This window comes from Botrytis cinerea, chromosome 12 (assembly GCF_000143535.2).
Source record: "Botrytis cinerea B05.10 chromosome 12, complete sequence".
In the NCBI taxonomy this organism is placed as follows: Eukaryota; Fungi; Ascomycota; class Leotiomycetes; order Helotiales; family Sclerotiniaceae; genus Botrytis; species Botrytis cinerea.
This window is the reverse complement of record NC_037321.1, coordinates 568144-590831: the sequence shown is the minus strand read 5'-3', so window position 1 is coordinate 590831 and position 22688 is coordinate 568144. Positions and strand designations below refer to the sequence as shown.

Genomic DNA, 22688 nt, shown 5'->3' with positions numbered 1-22688 from the left:
ACTACTCAAGGGCAGGGTATGGTCTTACTGTTTAAAGACTATGATTCTACTAAGAGCCTATAAAAATAATCAAAACTCTTTTAAAGTACACTCCGCTTCAATAATTTCTCTTCTCGCGCTCCAATCTATATTTTCCAATTGAGTTTAACCGAGTTTTTGCAAGCCCTTAGTAAGTTGCCGAAAGTAGATCTACAGATGTCTCACGAGTCAATGCAGATAGTCTGCCCGATATCTTTGTTGCGATTTTCCTGGTCGGCAACCGTGTAGTCTGTCTAAAATATGATTGAGGCCATGTTCTTCGTCTCGTGGATTAGTAATCCCATCGGACTTCATGAAGCATATAACAATGTAATAAATGACCAGCTCTATGCTCTCATTGATTTTATCATTGAGACAGATCACTATAAGCCACATTGTTGGTATCTGTAATACACTCAAGGCTAAATATGACCGAATTGAAAACGGAGTCAACTCTAGATACGTACTGTTACTAGATTCTGCTTTCTCCACGAATGAAGTTATAGTAACGATGGTGCTCCCACCGATTATCACTCCAGCAATTCCAGATAAGGCGAGAGCCGCACCTTCTATGATCGATCCTGAAGTGGCTGCAGCAGTGGCACCGCCAACAGCAGCACCGCTCACGGCAGCAGTACTTCCAACTGCCGCCACAGTACTTCCAGTAGCCGCACTGCCCGCGGCTATAGCAGCAGGGGCAACCACAGGGAGACAAACTACAGCACCCACGGACAACGCCACCTATCGTGACGGCGCCCCACTTGAGACTGTCTTGTACCTTCTTGTCCTCCAAGAATTTTAAAACATAAGTAAGCTTTGGGGTCTGTCTTTTGAGTTGATAGATCTTATGAATAGCATTGCATGATTCTTGAGGGGTCTGATCTGTTGTTCCTAATTCACATGAGCATCGGCGATCTTCATCTAGAACAGAAGTCTTCAAGTAGAAATTTAATGCATGCAATTGAAGACAAAACATACTGGTAGCCATTGCTAAATCCTCGAAAGCCTCTAAAACATCCTCCATAAGCCGCACTACTGGTGGGTAGCTTTCATTGATCAAATCATGCACGGATCTTCGATCAAGGCGTTAAATTTTATCTGCATCGGATAACTTCTTTACAGTCAGTAGTTATAGATTCGACTAGTCCCGATGAACCTTGAGATCCGGCAAGAGATGTCAATCTAGCAAACAATAATCAGCTTCTATATCCTCATGGTTATCGAGCAAGTGGAAGTGCCACTGAGAATACCATCAATCATTGGGGATCTACGTACCTCGATTTGACGAGGTGCATGGCCAGCTTCTCGCTGAGTTAGAGGCCTCACAGTCCATGGCGTGGACATCATGGTATTTCCGCAGATTATGCTATTTTTGATACAGAGTCCCTGGTAAAGGACCCAAAGATAAGCTCTAGACCGGCAAGCAATTTGGCCACTGGTCGGACACAGAGATTAGGGTCCTCGACGCCATATTGTAAGTCGAGCTGTAAAGTCATCATCAGATGGCAATGGATCGACGTCTTTTGTGACAGAAAGAAGTCGTGAACCAGACCGTGAGATCGACTGTACTAATTGCAGAGCGCTCATAATGTCTTGATTTGAAGCAAGTTGAGAAGAAACTGAAAGTGTTTTGTAGCAAGTGAAATTGAAAGAGAGAAAGAAAAAGAGCAAACAATAGAATTGAATGTGGGACTGGTGTCACAAGATGCTTATGATTTCGAGTTTAATGGACTCCATGAGACTATTGAGGCTGAAAATAACCAATAGCTTGCAAGTCTTGCATTTCACGTAGAGGCTGACCAGCTCAATGGCAGTCGTATGATTGCTGCATAAATTCCATGGCAGAAAAAGTAATTTCACTTGTAGAAGACTTGCATACGGTATGTCTACACAGCTTATTAACTTGGCACAGCCAGCCCGGTGAGCTCCTTCGAAAAAGCAATACCCCCACGATATATCTCGACGCAAGCCTCCACCAGTGGGTGCACAGACTCATGGGACAACGTGACAGTAAAGCACAAGTTTACACTCAATTTTATCAACTTCAAAATTCAAAGTAGATTCAAGATCTAATTCAATATCCTCTAAATCTATATATTATGTTTTTCAAACATTGAAAAAAATGAAGTTTAAACTCAAAATTTTAATATTACGTTTTCTCGCCAAATATTTTAGCAGGGAATTATATTATCAATTATTAAAGCTTGAATTTTTATTTTTATTATTCAAATTCTACATTACATAGTGTCGGGATATAGATCATGTGACCATGCTATCGCTTGCGCTAGCGCCTTTCGGCACTACAGCAATACGTTTCGTAGTCCTAGCTTTTAGAACCCTAAGCAATATTACAATAGTGTGAACCATAGTACTATATTGACTTCACCATCCCCATGGTGATACAAACACATAGAATTTTTATACTTAAAAGCCTTATAATTTGATTTGAAAGAAATTAATGACTAATTTGAATTCGTGAGTGTCCCATGAGTCTGTGCATCCACTGGTGCTCCCTCGACTTTACCTACCTATCAAGTCTCGATCAGGTCTAGCTTCGCAGCAAGCGAGACCTGATATGGATGTCCTAGCCGTCCTCGAATTTTTTTATAGTCCGTCTAAACACATCGACACGCCCCGTTACTCTGGGTATCGATTGTAGGGGTTAAATACTATGCACCTATCTCCTCATCCTGCTGTAATTATGAGTTCTGTGATTAAATCCTTGTGCTATCATGATTTAGCTAAAGACCGCGCTATCTGGGCGCTTCCCACTTTATGCCTGAGGCAGCAGAATTCTGCCTACTAGCATGTTCAGGCAGGGGCAGAGGAAAGGGTCGCTGGTTATAGATAAACAATCAAGCAGGGCGTGTTATTAGCGTATCAACATTTCAATTGCTCCACAGTGGGATGTATTAGCCTATTCTGGTACACGTTAGCAACCCGCTGATACTGTCCCTTCTGGCATAGCGGCTGACAAAGCTGCTAGAACAAAGCATGTCGAAATCAATCAATCACCCGAGTTCGGCTAGCTGCCCAGAACACAAACGATCGTCCAAAATTGTTAGTACTATTAGTATCTTGATCTTTCACGATGGAAAATTAACAGCAAGACGAGCAAATTATCACACATCAAGCAGAAGTGCATGGACATCGAGTGTCGGCCCATGATCGAAGTATTGAGAACGAAGGTGTAGAGTGGCTTGTGGATGAGCCTGAGTTGGGCGAGCGATTCGAATCATTGCGAAGATCAGCGATCTTGGATTTGGATGAATTCATCAGATTTCAGCGTCAGCATAGAGCTTGGTTCGTCATCTTAGTCTTGATTGCCTGGTGGCCGTTAACGTTTACCGTCTTGTAGATATTCAGACCGAAGTTCTGAGCTTCAAACAACTAGTGAGTGTTTCTCTTCATACCTTATCTCATTCATGGCAGATATCTAATCATGTATTCAGCAGTTCTTGATGGCTCAAGCCTAGAGAATACACCGCTTGAAGTGGCCCGCGACCACTTGCGTATGGAATTAAGGTCGATGATATCTATAATCGAAAGGATACAGTACACCGAATGTGCGTATAGATCATTTTCTTATGTTCCCCAAAGCCTTTTCTATGTCTGCGGATTGTAAGTTTAGCCCCCTGTGAAGTCCTGAATCCCAGGGGATCAAGTGATAATGACAGCCATAAATAGTGCTTTGGCACAGGATTTGGAAAGAAAAGCAAATTCGGTCATGGGAGCTTCGTCGTCGTCAATAATTTCATCATGGGCGCCATCTCAGAGCTTTGGTGATCACAGTCGTACGGCATCTAGAAGACGAGCTTAACAGAATATATCCGAGATCATCTGACGCGCAACGGCGAATATAGAGCGCATCAGCTTCTTGCGGGCTATTTTACTGGCAGGACTCGGTGCATCTAGTGTTTGGTCTGTGTATCGATCCTTAAGATTTGGATTGATTTTATGGTGTAAGCAGTCTCTGAGAGCTCTGCTAAAGAAACTTGACTCCACCGATATTACCAAGGAGGATTCGGACTAGCTCAATGGCTTTAAGTGGTCCGTTTTATGGTGGATGAATATTATGCTTTGAGAAGGACAAGCTTGCTTGAGTAGCACCAGAAGTCCATCGTTTCCATGAACTTGATTCAATATCAATAACAAGAATATCAAGAGATTACCTGGACAGTCTGTTTGCTATTCAATCTAATCATGCAAATACTGATCACGGAGTTATCCATATGAGCCGGATACTCCAGTTTCTGGCTATCTGTCTTTTAGACTATTCTAAAATAGCGTATTACTAAAAGAAACCTCTTTCATTCATTCATTAATAATCTCATATTACTTATATCAATTTATTTAAAATTCTAAGATATTAATTATTGAAATTATATTGAGATTATACATTGAAGATAATATTAATTCAGTCTTATATAATATAATATATACGAAACTCGTTTCAAGGTACGTATAAAGACTTATTATATTGCATCATGAGGGTAGAAGAGCTACGGAAGAGTGAGGCCCTACTTATAGGAAGTAGGGCACGCTAGTAGTCCATGCCTAAGGCACGAAGGCAACTATAGAACATGTAGTTGGCACCGTGACAAGATAATCATGTCACGTTTTCAGCTTATAATAATACTACTACTATAGCCTATGAATTTGTGATTCTTCAGCCTGTTACTAATCCGTTGTAACAAAGGTGTATAAATACAAGAGATCAAATTAAGAGGGAGTAAATTTAGTACTGTTTTTAGTCTATAAAAGGAGAAATTATGATTACTAAATAACTATGTCACGTTACAACAGATCACGTTTTCTCGCTCACAGTATTTTCAGTTATGGATAGATGACCATATCATTGTCCTCGAATAAAGTTGTCTTTAATATTTGGTTTCGTGTCATCTGAAGAAAGGTATATCCGATTTAACTATTGACGCCGTATATGTGAAAGCCCAGTCAAAGATCCAATCGACAAAGAGAAAATAATACAAACGCATCAAGCGTACTCCGGTATTGGCTCTGGCTCTAGAGACATTCGCCGTAAGCCTTGGGTACTTTCAGCAACTCCCTCTTCCTTCTGGGCTTCTCTCGCCTTTCGTTCCACTTCCTCCAGCTCCTCCAACTTGCGCTTTGTATCTGCAGCCTCCTTTCTTTCTTTCTCCTCCTTGACCAAACGTTCTTTTTCCTCAATCTTGCTTCTTTCTTCCTTCTCCATAGCTTCCAATTCATCATCCACTTCAGTCTCATCTACGTTCGATTGTCCAGGCTCAGCAATAACATCTCCAACCTCATCAACTTGTCCCATTTGCTCCCTCAATTGATCAACCACATCGTCCACTCTCTCCACACCACCAATTTCTTTGTTAAGACTTGACAACACCTTTGTACTGGACTCCATGACTCGGACAAGGTCAACTTGATCTGCCGCTTGCTCTATCTTGGAAAGCACTTCTTCTAATTGTGATAAAGTAGCATGTCGATTTGCGAGAGTAGTTTCGGCACTTTTCTTCGACCTCAGAGCTGCCAGGGCTGACACACGGTTTTTCTTTGCAACAGCTTCTTTTGCTGTGCGCTCCATGGTGTCGACTCTTTCGGCGAACAATTTTGTCTGAATCTCAAGATCAGCAATCAGAGATTTTAAAGATGCTATCGAGGTATCCTCTTGAGTTATAGTTGGAGTTTTTGAGTCTGTGGGAGCTTTCAGCTTGATAGTTTCGCCATCACAGGCTATAACTTTCTTGTCTCTTGTAAGAAATTTCAAGAAAGCATCCATATCCACATCTGAGAGAGGGTGCTCCCCAAGAACATTGCCAAACTCCTCCTTGAACATTCTTTTAGAATATATCCTTCCCACCCTGCCTGTCTTTGCACCACTTTTTCCTGCAAATAATTTTGCTGCTTCCTCGACGTTTCCAAGAATCACCAATTTACCCCCCGGCAACTTGTCTCCTCCAAATGATATGCCAATTTGCTTCAATCCCCATCCTACTATATCCCAAGGCTTTATAGTCCAAGACCTGTTGTATATACTGTCGGTAGCATTCATAAAATCTCCCAAGGGCATTAATTCTTTCTTCGCCATTGCTTCTTGCACAACAGCCCCCAGAGACAAAGGTCTTCCCCATTCGTTCGTATCTAATGCGCGCAACAATTCGTCATCGGCCCTCAAAATCAGTAAATCGGGACTCGATCCTTGAGATGGCATAACTCCAGCCCTCGCCGCCTTTGCCAGTGCCTTTTGCCATGCTTCGATATTTGCTTGGTAACCATCTGGATTTAAGGTCTGCTGTTGACGGAAGTCAGAGTATAAGGCTGCAAGTCTCGCCCTGGATGGCGGTAGTCAGTATTTTTGTGGGGGAGCTGGAAGTTAGACTGCGAGGGAGGGAACTCACCGACGAAATTGGGGCTCATTATCAAGAAGGTAATTAAATAGCTCACTCATGTTGAGCCGGAGACGCTGCTGTCTTGCATAAATCTGAGATGGTAGAAATTGAGATGGTTGCCGTGCAAGGTTGTTGACTTCTTATCGCAAATCCTTATCAGTGACGGGTTGTTAAGTGACGAAATAGATATCCTTGCTTGAATGGAGTGCCGTGAATATGCGACGTCGATTGGTAACGCCAACAAACAAAGACAAATTCACAAAACCACGAATTTTCAAAAGTTTATGAAAAATTCTCGCTGGGATAATGAACTTACGGTGAAAGCAACTGCCAGGTCACTATGGCAGACCAAGAAGATGGTCCGGCTCGAGGACACTCGCCAGGCGCTGCTGATCCTAATAATGGCCATGTCCATTTCGACGATGGAAGCACAGTCACTTCTACTATTTCGCAATCAACATCTGCCATGACCTCTCCTCTAAGCTCCGAATTTAGAGATGTAGAGAAGAACGACCAAGATGTGCCACGGTTACCAACTCTTTCGTACAATATACCCCCCAGCGAGGAGGGGTCGAGAAGGGATTCAATTGGTGGTTATGGCACTGATGAAGAAGCTTCTGTCTGCAAACCCTTCTTAAGAACCTCCAGTCCACACTCCGATTTGAAACGAAACAAAGGGGCGGGATATGAAAAGGTTGGAGACTTGGGTGTTTGTACCATGCAAAAGTTCTCGTTGTACGAAACGGCCACGAGGTATTATGTTGTAGGAGCCGATATCCTCGATTCTCGCTTTCGAATCCTGAAGATTGATCGTACCGCAGAGATAGGGGCCCTAAATATCACCGAGGATGAGATTGTATACACGAAGAAGGAGATGACCCAGTTGCTAAATGCTATTGACGATGGAAACAAAAGTTCAGGTGGTATGAAACTCAAGAGTGCTGTCTGGGGCATACTTGGGTTCATACGATTTACTGGTTGTTATTATATGCATATGATCACGAAACGGAACCAGACTGCTATGATCGGTGGCCACTTCGTATACACTATCGAGGCTACGGAACTAATACCACTGACTACGTCGACTAGCTCTAGATTCAAGTCATCAGATACTCGGAATACCGAGGAGTCAAGGTTTCTGAGTATCTTAAATGGTCTTGATTTGAATAAATCCTTCTATTTTAGTTATTCCTACGATATAACGAGGACTTTACAACATAATATTATGACAGAGCGAGCTGCTCTCGCAGCTGGAAAACCATCCCCCCATCCCAAAGATTACAACTCTATGTTCGTGTGGAACAGTCATCTATTGAGTCCTGCTGAAAGCCTTCTGAAAAATACATATGATTGGTGCGTGCCAGTAATTCATGGCTATCTCGCGCAAGCAGCTCTACCAGTATGGGGACGAATAGTCTACATAACAATTATAGCAAGACGTTCGAGATATTTTGCTGGCGCCCGATTTCTAAAGCGTGGTGCTAATGATATGGTATTGTAAATGGATCTACTTCGAGAGATGTGCTAACCTTTCCAGGGATATGTTGCGAATGATGTTGAGACGGAACAAATAGTCTCGGAAAACACCACAACCTCATTACATGCTCCCGGGCCGAAGCTTTATGCCAGTCCCAACTACACTTCTTATGTACAACATCGCGGAAGTATCCCATTACACTGGACTCAGGACAATACTGGTGTAACACCCAAACCTCCTATCGAGCTGAATCTAGTAGATCCATTTTACAGTGCAGCTGCTTTACATTTTGATAACCTCTTCGAAAGATACGGAGCTCCCGTTTATGTATTGAACTTGGTGAAAGCAAAAGAAAGAACTCCCAGAGAGTCGAAGTTATTACATGAGTTCACAGATGCAATCAATTACTTGAACCAATTTCTGCCAGCAGACAAGAAAATTATTCACAAACCTTGGGATATGAGTCGCGCTTCAAAAAGTCGAGACCAAGATGTAATTGGTACGCTTGAGAGTATGGGTAACGAGGTTGTTACTCATACCGGAATATTCCATAATGGAGACGGCAAAACAACAATGCCAACTGTTCAAAATGGCGTTGCTAGAACGAATTGTATTGATTGCTTGGACCGAACTAATGCTGCTCAATTCGTCATTGGTAAGAGAGCTCTTGGGTATCAGCTTCATGCTCTAGGTATCCTGAGTGAACCTTCGATCAACTATGACACTGATGCAATAAACCTCTTCACATCTATGTACCACGGACACGGTGACACAATTGCAATTCAATATGGAGGCTCACAATTAGTCAACACTATGGAGACTTATAGAAAAATCAATCAATGGACCAGTCAATCACGAGATATGGTAGAAAGTTTTCGAAGATATTATAACAATTCCTTCCTTGATGGTCAAAGACAGGAAGCTTATAATCTTTTCCTCGGCAATTATGTCTACGAGCATGGACAGCCTATGTTATGGGATTTGGCAACTGACTATCATCTTCATCATACTGATCCACGGGTTTGGTCTCCGCGTACCCGTCGAAGTTACATAAATTGGTACACACCTGCCTTTCTCGAGAAGAAGACTTTACCTCCCTATTCCGATCCACAAGGTACCTTGGCGAAAAAACCTCTCAACTACTTTGATGACTATTGGATTGAGTATTATAAGCCTCTCTCAATCTCCTCCATGGTTAAGATCTTCACTTATCCAGGCAAAATGTCTTCCTCCGCTCGTCTCATGCCCCGATCACAACACCGTGATGAGTCTCGTGTCGGCTACGATTTGTCACCATTCAAAGTTCGTGCTGATGCTACTGCCCATGTTGAAGAACAACCTATTACCCATTCATCTCCTAATGCAAAAGGCAAGAAAAAAGAGGTATCATTTCCGGATACCACTGAGGTAAGGGCTGATGATGATATCCCAGAGGATTCATCAATCAGATCTGGTGGAGCTGGTACGAAACGTATTAGTCTTCAAAGATGGCTTCAACCGATCCAGGAGTCATACCCTCTATCTGACAATGGATCGTATCATTCGACAGCATCGCAAAATCACCACCATAATCCTCCTGGTATCATGAAGGAAACATCGTCTCATTCACAATCACATTCAACGGAAGATTCTTTCCATAATTATACTTCTTCTTCAAATCACTACTCTTCAAATATCAATTCAAGTCGAAATTTGGGAGGAGTCGAGAGGAAAAAGATGACACCGTTGGATAAAAGTAAAGCTGCTCAATGGACCTTTACTCAAGTTGTCAGCGAATCCCTCAACCCCAGTGTCAATCTAGGCGAAGAAGAAGATTATGAGAGATACGTCGAGTATCCACAATTACTGTCACTAGTGGTAGGAGATGATGACCACGATTTTGAGGGTGTAGAGGAATATGAAGAATGGGTCAGAGGCGTTGGCTGGGACAGTGGTTTTGGTCAAGGTGGGTACAACGGGGGAATTAATGGAGGTTGGGGTAGAGAAGAGGATCATGAGGAGATTGAAGAATATAGAAGCTTTTTGAGAGTGGCGGAAAATCCTTTGACAGTGCTTGAGGAAGATGGACAAAAGAAGAGATATAAGGCATATAGGAAATGGTTATCTGGGAAGAGTTTGTTCAAGCAACAACCTATCGATTAGCGGATCGTTGACGAGGCGTAGCGATTTTCGTGTTAGCATGGAGTTATGGGCGTATACAGTGCTAGAACTTATTCGGGGGTGCGGTGCCAGGTATCATTTATTTACATTTCATAACATTCAGAAATCTCTTGAGAAAGTATAGATTTGATTTTAAGTTTCCCTTTTTCCTAGAGAATTGGTAGACAATGGCTTCTTGCTCCATTTTACATTCTGCTCTTGTGATCTCATGATATCCTTCCTCATACGCTTTGTCGCATGTCGATTGATCCTGTTAGCTTTCTGATCAATGTTGGTTGGCGTGTTGCTTGCCCTTGCAGTTTCTCGTATGGATGCTTAGCGATCTTAACTAGTGTCAAGTCAATCGAATTTTTTTTACCTCTGTAATCCCCATGTTGACGGCTGATTGAATCTTTTTTGCGATGCATCGGGAGGGAAGAGTTATCTGAATTGCGTTTGTGTGCAGATTACATGAAAATCATCAATTGATGATACCATATTAGTTTGGAGTTGAGGTGATGGTATTTCATTATTACATATAACTAACTATACGGAATGTGACATACTTTTCTTTTTTTTTAAACTAGGGCTCTAGGCTTAAGAGAGTTGGGGAATATGTATGATATTTATTTGTTTGTTTGTGTTTGTGTTTGTGTTTGTGTTTGTGTGGATTTATGCATATTTCAAAGAAGGAGAAAAAGACTAGGTTTCTTCACGATAATGATATATGTAGTTCTGCAAATGTCAAAAAAAAAAAGGGGGGGGAGGGGAGAAAAGTGACATTGCGACTCCTGTTGTGCTTTTAAGGTATGAGATACGGTAGTTGTCTGATATTTCTCTGGTCTTCACTTGCAGATTTGTCGAGGTGATCGTGGTTCTGTTTCTGTTTCTGTTTCTTTCTCTGTTTTTCGTTTTTGGTATGCTGTGGTGTGGAATGTTAGGAGGGTGCTTCTTCAGTGTTGTTGTTGTTGTTGTTGTTGGAGTTGGTGTTGACGGAGGAAGGGGGCCGAGAGGTTATGGGATTTGGGGTATTGGAATGACATTTTCACGGTGAGAGATGAGATGTGGAAGTGGGCGATGATTTAATCTTCTGATTTGAGTGAGGACGTGATACCTGGGCGCACAATGATAGACTCGGTGGCAATCGCAAAGACGGTAATTTGTCTGGAAGCTTGATCGAGAGGACAGATCTTCAGGTTCTAATTGGAGATTCGGATTCAAAATGGAAGACGCGTTTATATGAAGAGGAGATCAAGAGGGATTTTAAAGAGGTAGGCTGAAAGTTTTCTGGAGATTGTTCGTTTTTTGTTTGTTAAAAGGAGAGTAGGGTTGATTCTCATCAAGATCAGTATTGGTAGTTCTTCTTGCTTTAGAAGGAACATCTAATAGATACCTGGGTATATCCATACTAAAAAATGAAACATCGTGACCTTACTCAGAAGTCATAAGTTGATAACGTCAAGACCACATTCGTTTACACCTCTCATTTGACGACGTCTTGTGAACATTTATGAAAACATCGGTTTTATATATAATTTTGTATATCTTGACACTCCCATTCATTTAGGGAAGACTCTAGCCAGCGTTTCATCAGTCTCGATGATTTTCGTCAACTCCTGCTCAAAACTCTGTCTTTCCTTCTCATCCCCCGCCTGTTGGACCACTGCTGTAAATACCTTTCCTGTCTCCAGTAGATGATCCAGGATCTCCGATCTTGCCCTTTCCTGTTCCTCGGATTTCTCGTCTACTCTTGAACAGATATGACAGTTTAGAAGTGTTAAAGCGCTTATAATAACCAATCGATGTTCATCAATACTAATACGGGGCCAAAAGACCAGAATCACTTCTCTAAGTGTCTTCAGAGTATTTATAACCAGTGATGGAGAAGTGTCGGGGAAGAATGGGTTCGAAAGAATATTTACCAGTATAGGCAATATATCCTTGAGATGTTTCACGCCTGAAATCTTCATCTCCGGGATGATGATACCAATTTGTACGACCAGTATTTCAACTACGGAAGGTATTTCTTGACAGTGTAGATAAGCAGGAAGAATGGCATGGCGAACAATTCTGTCAAGGAATGCGAGACGAAGCTGAGCTGGTGATTTGGAAGGGGTTGTGTTGTGTTTCGAGGCTTTGTTTATCGTTATGGTTGTCACACCGGTAGAAGCCTCCTCGTCTCCCTTGCTAGGCCATATCGCATTGCAAAGTGCACTCAAAGCTTTGTATGTCTCTGGCAACAATTTGAGTGTTTCTTCAACAGGTGTCGTGGATGGTAAGAATAACAAAACTGGGTGGAGGGTATTTTCGAAGACATCGCCTAGTCCTGTTTGTTGAAGTAATTTGTCCCCCATTTTTGAGAATAGCATGGGAAGTATTCGAAGAGCGTGAGTCCGGATTGAGTTTGATGGCGAATCGAGGAGTATTAAAATAGGAGTGGTTAATAGAGGCCATGCTTGCGCACGGAGAAGATCCGGCTTATTGTAGTTGTTAGTCTGGAGCTGGGGTGATAAGAGGAAAACGTACAGGGACAATATCGACGATCCATTGTAACACAGGTATAGTGTATGGAATATTTGACCTCCAAGGTTGCTTTGAAGGAGAGGACTCGAGAATGTCGAAGTGGCGGGGTGGTGCAGATGATGGAAATGCTTTGCGGGAAGATGCAGTAACAGATTCAGGGGTGGCAGCTTCAGAAAATATGAGGCGGATGAAGGATCTTAAAAGATTATTAACCAAAAACTCAGGAGATTTTGCATATGATGCATATTTATCGAGTATTGTGATGGCGGTAGTTTGAGACTGGGGAGTTGTCCAGGCATAACTGGTGTTAGTGAATGGGATGAGAGAAAGAAGAGTCGAGTTTTTTGGCGGTTGCAATGTCTTCGGAGAGATACTAAGAAGATTCTCTATCGAAAGAATACAGAGATTGTATTTCTCTTTACATTGCTTGATTTTGTGGACCTTGTCTGGTTGATCCTCTTCTTAAAGATATCAGTGTATGCTCCAAACATCTGAATTGGCCAGAGGTACACTACCATCAAACTTATCTAGCGAGAATATCTTGCCATCAGGTAGTAGTTTCTCTGATAAATAAGCTTCAAGCTTCCCATGCCATATATCATCATCTGCTTTTTTCGATATGTTCGAGTTTTCCTTCAAGCAGCTGGCAAGTATGACGAGGCTCTCTAGTTCCTCCTAACCATTTAGTAGCAATTCGGATTAAACAAACGATTAAAGAATGTAAACTTACATCCTTACCCTCCTGCTTTCCGTCGACAAGCTCTCGATACAGATCCTCGAAAGAGTAAGATGGTGGTAGAACTAGTCACGTGTTAGAAATAAGTTGTCTAAAATGTCTGGGGATTTTACAACTAGAGGGCAATAACGCAAGACCATTCTCATCAGGATTCGAGTTTCGAATTCTTCCTCTTGCTGAACTACGAACAGGTGAAAACATTATGAGTGCCAGCTGTGGTATTATAGATGTATATATTGTTGATGAGAAAGATTGGTGGTGGAGAGGAATGGAGATTTGAGAGGAAATGGCTTAGTAATCGATTACACAGAGGCCCGTATCTTTTAGGATAGCGACGCTACAATACAGCGCTTTCTTCTAGAATCGCATGTCCTTTCGTGACTGCATCGTAGGTCCTGAACACAATCGACAGTAGATTCTCGAGATCACTTCGAGAGATATTGAAGCCACGTGAGAGATGGCACAATGGATTTCCGAGATTTTTTATTGCTCTCGAAATAAGTGGAATAAATGCTGATTGTGGTGTTATACACATTCTCTCCCTATCCCATTATTTGGCTTGAACCTACTCACCACCTCAAATATCCAGGGGGGCTTCTCTCATCTGACTAAGTAGTCAATATGATGTCTAGATATTCAATCAGATATTCCTATCTTTTTCTATGGGTAACCTCAGATTATAAGAACTCGCCATATTGCTTGTAAGCTTAAGGTTGGTTGCTCAATGTGTTTAGCTCTAGATCGACCCCTCGGATGATTTACTGTTTGATGCCATGCACTTGGAGATATATACTCGAGATTTACCGACTAATGGACGTGTAAAGTTGCATGCCTAGTCTATGCCTCGGGAAAAAAAAACTGTGAATTCCTACATAGCCGCGCGTTTGACTTGTAGGTCGGATTTGACGCGCTTTCCGTGACGAAGGAAGACTTTCAGAGAATACTTGTGAAACACGAATTGTTGGATTCGAAAGAACTGGGGAGATACATCATATGGAGTATTGAGAATGACATATATTATTGCGCAAAATCACGATGCTCCCTCAATAAGCGGTGTTCAGTCTCAGGTCTACCACCGCCGTCCAGATCTATGAATAGAGCATTTTGGTCAATGAAGTGATCCCTCCATGAAAACAAAATACATGGAGCTACAATGTCCGCGTAATCATTCTTTCCTCTTGGATTCCTGAAAATAATACCACAAAAATTGAGCTCGAGGGCTTTTAGTATATATACTAACTGATCTTACTACTTGGTGCGGTCTTTGAACCCTTTATACGAAATTGAAGGCCTTCTAAAATCTGCTACATAAGCCTCACACTTTCCTATGCATTAGAACATCAGATTACCAGCCACATCTTTCGCCATTGTCCTAAGTTCTCCGTCCCTCTACAGTCATGCACATGGCACGAAAGACCGTATACACTCCTTGCAAGAATGAGAGTGGAAGGTTTTGGCTCAAATTTGGAGGACGCACCATCAACTTTATCATGACCAACGAGAAGAAGGATAAGCAGGACGCCAACCTAGACTCAGCGCCTCTCAAAGGTACTATACACAAAGCTCCTGTTCAAATTGCCTCCTGGACAAGATTTAACAATCATGAAGGACCATTTGAAAAGGGCTTGTGGGTTGGATTTGGCTCGAAGAAATCCAAGCACGAGAAAGTGGAAAACGAGGAAGATGCGGATAAGACGAGTGATATGGATGATAAAGGCCTTGATATGAAGTGAATATAGCAGGTAGGTGTTTGAGAGCTATAAGATGGCGATCGGGAGAACTTGAAGATGTTGGGCATATCGTTCTGGGATACGGCACTTGAGGGAGTACTTGGACACTGAGACGTAAGTTAAATCCCACGCCGACTTTGTATTTGTCGTCGGTAGATGCTGCTCGGTAGATGCTGCTCGGTCGGCATTCGACGTTTCAATTCTGTGTTAGGTTACATTGCACAAAAGATCAACCCATACATAATCTTGCACAAATCCTTAGTCATGAAAGCATATTCCTCTTGCACCAACCGGAAATGCTCATTTCCCCCCCCCCCCCCGCTCACACGCACACCACACATACCACACACACATACCACACATCAATCAACCCACGCCTCATAAGCACAACACAAGCACGTGAAAGTCCACCACGACTTCTTTTTCCTCATGATGCACCAAGGTTACTCCGATATATACCCTACCTACCATGCTTTTTCCACATTGTCTTTCCATGTAACCATTTACATCTCACTACCTTGGGGCAAAATGCTTCTTATATTCATTCTTTAATACTCCTTTTGACTTATTTCGACCATTTGGGTGGAAGAGAGTGCATTAGAATGATTGAGAGCGATTTTGGGGACATTTTGGCTTCTAGTAAGGATGATGTAATCCAGAGTAAGTTTTTGCCCCGGTTTGACATGTGATTTTCTGGCATTGGATTTGGAATCTCGGAGTCGTGGAAGGATGATTTGGTGTATGGAAAATTGCTGACTTGGGACCTGTTTCTCACGATGAATAGGTATTCTTACTGAGGAAGACGTATGTTTCTTTTCTTCGCTACATGGCATTGCCGTCTGCCTTTCGTGCACTCTTCTACTGTCCTATACTCTTTGAAAAGGTGTGGCGCAAACAAGTACCACGCTTTGCCATAGAGGGGCTGAGGGGTACAAGCAAAGCGAAGAGTCCGATCATTGACAATACAACATGCACAGTTATACAAAATTCTTGGAGCACAAAGATCGGCTTCGGGTGCGGAACTGCGACGATGTTATTTAGAACGTTCGAAAATATGTCATCCCGATAGAATTCCCTATCATCCGCTTTCTACCCGGTAATTATTCCTATGTCCTTCGCTTTCGCCTACATACCCCTATTATGCCGATTGTGAGCTGACTATTGATCATTCAGTGCATTCCAACGTCTAGCCTTCTCATTCGAAATCCTTAAATCCCCCTCCTCTCGTCGATCTTACGATTCCGCCACTTCTTTGTCCTCAATTTCTACTGCCGCTTCATTACCCACGAAACATCCTTCTCCACCCTTAGCCTCTGACAATTTGTTCCGAACCACAGTCTCATCACTCATACATGACTTCCTCACAGGCGACTTCATTACCATCCGCTCCCTTCTATCATCCCTGAATACTCAATACCCTCACCTCATTAATACCGACGTTACTTCTTCCATAGAAGTCGCTTTTATAAAAGTAAGAGAGTTGGTTATGAGAGGACGGGTATGGGCTTTACTGATATATATTGAAATGGGGAGGATATGGAGGGTTCAGAAGAGGCTGAGAGAGTTAGGAAGATGGGATCTAGTGGGAAAAGCGAGGATGATGCTTTTATTAGTAAGGGTGGTGGTGGCTGTACCGGTCAGAGTTGACAGGGCTCTCAAAGCACGCGTTGAAAAAGAGAGAAGGAGAATGAAAACGGGATCGGAAACAAATAAACTGGATGAGAGACTGGACTCGGAAGATGAACTCGCGAGGGGTGGAATTTTGAATGAGAGGGTTTGTAAAGTATTGGAGTTTATTGTTGGGGAAGCGGGCAATGATGAAGAGGGAGAGGATAATGGTGTTCGGATTTGATATCTCAATGATTTGGCTTTGGTATGATTTGGGGCTTGGGCTTGGGCTTGGGCTTGAAATACTTGGATGTGGGAAAAGGGGAAATCACACTTTCAGTGGCATGTTCTATTACAGGGGAAGTGGCGTTTGGGTAGGATATACCAAAGACTAAAAAGATATAGTTATATTTGTATTGGAGAAAAGTTCTCTTGTGGAACGATGCAATCTCAAGGTGTAAGAAAGGTTCCTAGCTATACAATAACGAAACAAGATCTTTGAGCGTTACGATTTTGTTCTCGGGGCGGTCAAAACTTCACGGAAATTAGGCATGGAGTGCTATGAAGTACTTAGATGTGTAACGGGCTAGTGTTTATATGTTTTGTTTCTTTATCTCCTTGAAGATCAAATAGTCTTTGGTCGGTGATCCTGTTATATGCAAAATTTCATTTCTTACCGCTTGTCTAATTCTTAGTTTTAGTCTATGTACTGTCAAATACTTCGATTTTGGTGGGTCAAGCTTTGCAGTGTACTTTTCTACAATTAAAGACTTTGAGTAGTGATAACCAAGACTCTTAAAATCAATTGAATTGATGTATTGATATGGGAATCATATCGAGCTGACAGATATAAATTGACAATACAGCACGAACTGTCTGTCAATTCGCAATCATACTTCGACATCCTCCCTTCGTCTCAAAAATTGGCAAAAATTTCAAGATCGTAGAAAAGTCCTACACTTGCGGGTACCCATTTATCCGCGGATCATCTACAGATAACCTGTTCAAATCTACGCTTGGATTGTTTTTACGCTACAAAATAGTTTGGGAATAACTTCAAATTTCATTGAAGGTAGGGAATGCAAATCATCTGCACATAATCTGTGGAGCGGGTGGAACCTCTCGCGGTTAATCCGCTGGTCGGGTAGGATCTCTGGCAGGTAACTCGCGGCTACCCATAATGTTTTCCCACCTTATTTGAAGGATTGCACGCCGAGCTTTGCTCCGGCCAAAAACAAGGCCCGAAATGTTGGCGCTGTATGGCAAAGGCCCAGTGCGGTGTACATGAAATTCAAATGCTCTGCCTTGGGTCTCACTGACTTGCTGATGCCTAGTGTAATGCTCTGTAGTTGTTGCTTCTGATACACAGCGTTAGGCATAGGCAGCATTTGATGAAGGAACGCCGAGATATTCAACCGGCGCAGGAGATGAGATACCTGGAATGGGAATACGGTTCGTCTTGATAGAGGAGTGGAAAATACAACTTATAAGAGCTGCAGAATTTCCCTCGACTTTTCTCTTCCAGTATCATCATCATCATTCACCTCGCTCTACTTATCACATCATCAATTACATTTCGTTCATTTACTTCTGCTTCTCATTAGATTGTAAAATAAAATTCGCACGTTCTCAAACCCCAATAAAAATGCATTTCTCCACCATCGTCACCCTTGCCCTCTCGGTCTTCAGCGCGCGGGTGATTGCAGAGAATTGCCAGCAGGGATGGAAATACTGTGGCCATGATTTGCTCGTTAACGGTATGATTACTTTTCTTTTCCCTCTCTCTCTCCCTCTTCTTCTCGTTCCCTTCCCCTTCTCCTTCCCCTTCCCTCTCTTACCCTCCCCCGCCCCCCATCAAAGCACCCAACTCACCAACACAAACCACAGGCGATTACCACAACAATATACAACAAGCGCTCGTTAACGCAAAGCTCCCCTACGATGACAGACACATGCTATACACACTTTTCGAATGCGGCGAAAATGGCTTGCTGGTAGGCAAGGCCACGGCTTGCTCGAGTGCCTGTGTTTCGTTGGGGAAAGGATCTGGTAAAAATGATTACTGTTATGAGGCGTAAAGTGCGGGAACATCTGATGCTGACTCTTGAATGAGAGCGCATCATCTTGGAATGAGGTTCTAGGGGGCTGTGAAGGAAGTCAGGAGGACAAGAGGGGCATAGAAGAGGGAGAAAGGGAGAACTGTTTTTTTCTTTTTTTTTCTTGGCGTTTTTCTTTTATACTCTGTATCATTACCAAACTCACACACTCGTTTAGCTTGTCTTTCTGAGGGTTCAGAAATTTGTCTGGATCGATCGTCCTGTCATTACCGCTTCATTTTCATTAGATTAGACGATAGGTTTAGAATCGATGATCGTTTGGGGTTTTCACGTCTTCTGTTGGATCAAACAAAACAAGTATCCGGTGCATCTCATACCCTCCAAATCAAAATACAACATAGACAACAATGGCTGTAAATATGAGGAGATTTATTCCAATAATCTTCCCCGTCTACAATTAACACTTGTTTTAGAGAAACGAATTTCATTCATAATTTAGGGACGAGCATCAGTATTAACCGAGACGTAGACTCGCCATTACGAATAAAAGATTGATTATAAATCTCGTACCGAGTTGACTTTGCTTTCCCTTTCGCTCTATCTCGTACAGTTTGGTGCAAACCTACAAGCGACTAGGTATAGAAACGCGGGGATTTTGTCAATTTTCATTTGACAGAGACTGAGAGGTATCTGCTATGCGCTCTGCGTGTGCGAGAAGCAATATATGCATGCTTTCATAGGGTTTTGCGGTTTGGTGCAGGCGATCTTACCGGTAGTCGAAGCAGATGGTCATGGGCACTGCAAACATCTACTCGGTGGAGAATCACTAATTGTAAGAAGTTGGCAGCATGAGGTAGCGTAAGGTTCGCGGAAAGCAACAGAATAAGCTCACACTTGCGACAAACTTACTGAAGCATCACGGACTGTGTTCACCAACAAAAGATCTGACAAAATGTCAGTGTCATAATTGATGAACGTCTATTACATGAAACTTGATAATATTGATCATTGCTAAACTTGTTCATTGGGTTCATCTCATAGCATATTCATACATATGACCCCAATGTTCATCCCTGAGACCTATCTTCAACCAGATCTATAACTCCTCAGACTCCTATTTGCAATGCTTTCCTCCCAACACGGTTAAAGGTTCCTCTCGAAATAAAATGGTATATGCAGGAAGTTCGCTCGCTCTCATTCACAACTAATTGTGACCCCACCCTATCATTATTCTTGTTCAAAATCGTTACTCGTAACAATCTTGTCTTTCTCTTCCGCTTCTATTAATGCTCCATGCAAGGGCGCCGATTCAAGACTTGAGATTGGAGGCGGTGCTACTCCACCCAGGAGACTTCTTCGATGTGGACGGGAATTGAAGGCTTCGCTTTCTTCTCCCATGGTTGTCTCTATCATGTCATCGTCTGGCATTATCGTTGCTTGGGATTCGGTGATGGGGTATAAAGTGTTTTCGATCTGCATCTCAAGACCTTGAACAAATTCATTCGCTTCCGAAAAGTGCAATAAACTGTCTTTATTTGCCAATGTAGCATACCTCGCACGTGCATCATCTAGACTCTTTCTCGATTGATGGGGCTTCTCTAGGCTCAGCCATCCTTCGGCGGCCATTATACTCCACATGGCAGATTTTCTTGTCCTGCTACCCCAAAGGCCAACTCCGTGTCCCTTCTTTGTACCATAACAGACCGCAACTCGTTCCTTGAATAATGAGTCGCCAACTGCACCCACAATCTTGTGTTCAAGAAGTCTTGCTCCCCATCTTGCTGCATCGCCAGTTGCCGAACCGCCTCTCACCCTAAGAAGCTCCATTCCTAAGGTCAAGCAGCGCAAGGCTCCATATGGGGCACTGCATCGTGTCATATACGAGTACGATGAGGTTTCAAGCATCATATCGATGGTTTCAGTACGTGTTTTGGCACTGATAGAATGAGGCATCATGAGGGTACTAACAGCAGCCATTTCATTGGCCGCAGCATGATATTTCCATGCTTTATCATTAGTGAAGTCCGATCGTAACAGATCATAAATTTGCTGCGCCAATTTCCAATCTCGAAGCATAAACGAGTAATCTGCCAGCTTTCGCATCAATGCTTCTGGTGAATCCGGTCGGTAAAACCCCTGCAATGCATCATAATTACTACCGGATCCTACCGAATTTGAATTGCTTCGTGAGCTAGAACCAAATGCCCCAGGCCATTTTATAGTTTTCGATAAGCTCATAAATCTCCCACTTATTCCTCTTCGCCGCGAAGCAACCTGGTCATTCCAAGTAGCTACGCACCTTTCCATTGATGGAACAACAGATTGAGTAACCATCTCGCGAATAAATGTTTTAATAGCAGTGGTATCGGATTCATATATACAGGGAAATGAGTCTTCTGGGTCTTCCTGGGACTCTCGCGCTTGTATTTCGGCCATTTCCTCTGATGCAGCTATCCATTCGCACCGTGGGAGTTGTACACTATCATCATCTGTTGCCACGCATTGACTGCTTCGAAGCCTTAAGAGATGGCAATGAAGCCCAAAATGGCGTTTCATTTGTTCAAATAATGTGATAGATTTTGTGATATCATCTCGTTCTTCGTCGTGTACCAGAACATAATAGCGGAGATAATCGTCGTTGACCCATAATGGCAAACGCTTTTCTCCGCGACTCGATTCTTCATATAACCTCCTCAAAGCTTCAATCGGGTTTTTGTTACGTGAACTTATGGCGATAATACATGCCACTGGATGTGAGAAAGTTTCGTGCGGGGCTAAAGGTATTCCTGAAAGTAGCCTTCGTAGATAAAGAGTATAAAACGGCGAAGTTGCCCCTGAAACTTTAGAGCTATCCTTCAAGTTCAAAAAGTCTTCTGCACTGACACCCGGAAATTCTTCAGCATTCGTTAAATGTCGATCAACAAGTCGCTCAATTTGAGGAACATCTCCTCCCGTTCTCAAGCGCTGAGCAGCTATTGACTCCGGAATGGACTTGCTGCCATTCGGTGACAAGACTCTCCCCTCCCCACTCCTTCGAGACCCAGGTATCCCATCCGGTATTTCAAGCCCATCCCCCAATTGAACAAAGCGTACTCCAAAATCATCATACGTCCGGCCAGCCCCTATACTGTCTCGCACATTGACTTTTCCTTGTATCTTCTCCCCAAATGGCCTTATTAACTCCCAAAGTCCTCCCTTGAACCCTTTGTCTTGCACAAGCTCATGAGTATCGATAGATGTGTGTACCGCAATATGTGGAACAAATCCGGATAAAATTAAATTTCGAGGATCGTCTTTCCCATCTGACGGTAAGAGATGGCTTTCAGAGATCGTACTTCCACCAAACACAGATCCTGCGATTCGCGAAGGTGTCGATGATCCGCCAGTAGGGGAGACTGGTCTTGAACCAGAAGGTGTCGTCGTTGACGCGAACAGTGACTGTACTGAGGCGTTCGAGGCTCTGTATGGCAGTGAAGCTACAGATGAAGTCATTGATTGCGAATCTGCCGAAATTCTGGTCTTAGGTCTCCTCAGCGGCGTGGGACTCGTCACCGATTCGGGGGGGCTGAAGGGAGATGCATGATTCGATGGTGTCATGAAGACCGAGGGGTCCGCAGCCGGAAGGAAACAACGCTCGCACTAAATTTAAAGAGCCTGAAAAATCGCACAATCATGCGCCGAAACAATCGAAGGTAGACTGCAGCAGCGGCAAAGCAGGGCGATCGTTCATCCAAATGTGGCCTTGTGTAATACTCGAACGTCGATCCGTCTGAGATGGTCTATGTTGGAATTGTAATTAATCGACATGAGCATGAAATATAGAAGAGGGTTATCAGGACTTTTGTCGTATAATGCCCTTAAAAAAGTCTCTTGTTCTCTGTACCTTGGATACGTCGTATAAGTTAGCATCGCGGGAACAACCACACACTTGATCATGGCCTTGCGCTAAGAACAATCCAGCACCAGCAAAAACCTCTAGATCACGTGATTTGGATATCAATTCAATTTTGACGCCGT

The 22688-nt window shown here is 42.9% G+C and overlaps 8 protein-coding genes across 8 annotated transcripts; 4 read left to right on the top strand and 4 right to left on the bottom strand.

Moving 5' to 3' along the window:
* Positions 1–368: 368 nt before the first annotated feature.
* Positions 369–1430, bottom strand: BCIN_12g01660 (hypothetical protein). The gene is made up of 3 exons (XM_024696261.1): positions 1294–1430; positions 997–1200; positions 369–909 (listed from the first exon to the last, which is right to left on the bottom strand). Exons 2-3 carry the CDS (start codon positions 1040–1042, stop codon positions 491–493), a joined length of 465 nt encoding a protein of 154 aa, XP_024552067.1. The 5' UTR covers positions 1043–1200; positions 1294–1430; the 3' UTR covers positions 369–490.
* A 3427-nt stretch (positions 1431–4857) lies between these two features.
* Positions 4858–6526, bottom strand: BCIN_12g01650 (hypothetical protein). Its single transcript, XM_001550240.2, has 2 exons — positions 6411–6526; positions 4858–6344 (listed from the first exon to the last, which is right to left on the bottom strand). Exons 1-2 carry the CDS (start codon positions 6458–6460, stop codon positions 5015–5017), a joined length of 1380 nt encoding a protein of 459 aa, XP_001550290.1. The 5' UTR covers positions 6461–6526; the 3' UTR covers positions 4858–5014.
* Positions 6527–6631: 105 nt separating this feature from the next.
* Positions 6632–10221, top strand: Bcfig4. The gene is made up of 2 exons (XM_024696260.1): positions 6632–7893; positions 7939–10221. Exons 1-2 carry the CDS (start codon positions 6742–6744, stop codon positions 10018–10020), a joined length of 3234 nt encoding a protein of 1077 aa, XP_024552066.1. The 5' UTR covers positions 6632–6741; the 3' UTR covers positions 10021–10221.
* A 1126-nt stretch (positions 10222–11347) lies between these two features.
* BCIN_12g01630 (hypothetical protein) lies at positions 11348–13592 on the bottom strand. The gene is made up of 5 exons (XM_024696259.1): positions 13390–13592; positions 13271–13341; positions 13056–13215; positions 12544–13001; positions 11348–12494 (listed from the first exon to the last, which is right to left on the bottom strand). The coding sequence occupies exons 1-5, from the start codon at positions 13475–13477 to the stop codon at positions 11577–11579; spliced, it is 1695 nt and encodes a 564-aa protein (XP_024552065.1). The 5' UTR covers positions 13478–13592; the 3' UTR covers positions 11348–11576.
* A 662-nt stretch (positions 13593–14254) lies between these two features.
* BCIN_12g01620 (hypothetical protein) lies at positions 14255–15223 on the top strand. The gene has a single exon (XM_024696258.1). It carries the CDS (start codon positions 14674–14676, stop codon positions 15007–15009), a length of 336 nt encoding a protein of 111 aa, XP_024552064.1. The 5' UTR covers positions 14255–14673; the 3' UTR covers positions 15010–15223.
* A 158-nt stretch (positions 15224–15381) lies between these two features.
* BCIN_12g01610 (hypothetical protein) lies at positions 15382–17460 on the top strand. The gene is made up of 4 exons (XM_001550244.2): positions 15382–15666; positions 15791–15810; positions 15984–16102; positions 16180–17460. The coding sequence occupies exons 1-4, from the start codon at positions 15609–15611 to the stop codon at positions 16856–16858; spliced, it is 876 nt and encodes a 291-aa protein (XP_001550294.1). The 5' UTR covers positions 15382–15608; the 3' UTR covers positions 16859–17460.
* A 663-nt stretch (positions 17461–18123) lies between these two features.
* Positions 18124–19001, top strand: BCIN_12g01600 (hypothetical protein). Its single transcript, XM_001550245.2, has 2 exons — positions 18124–18371; positions 18502–19001. The coding sequence occupies exons 1-2, from the start codon at positions 18260–18262 to the stop codon at positions 18690–18692; spliced, it is 303 nt and encodes a 100-aa protein (XP_001550295.1). The 5' UTR covers positions 18124–18259; the 3' UTR covers positions 18693–19001.
* A 629-nt stretch (positions 19002–19630) lies between these two features.
* On the bottom strand, positions 19631–22599 carry Bctrs85. The gene has a single exon (XM_001550246.2). The coding sequence runs from the start codon at positions 22266–22268 to the stop codon at positions 19899–19901; it is 2370 nt and encodes a 789-aa protein (XP_001550296.2). The 5' UTR covers positions 22269–22599; the 3' UTR covers positions 19631–19898.
* Positions 22600–22688: the final 89 nt, after the last annotated feature.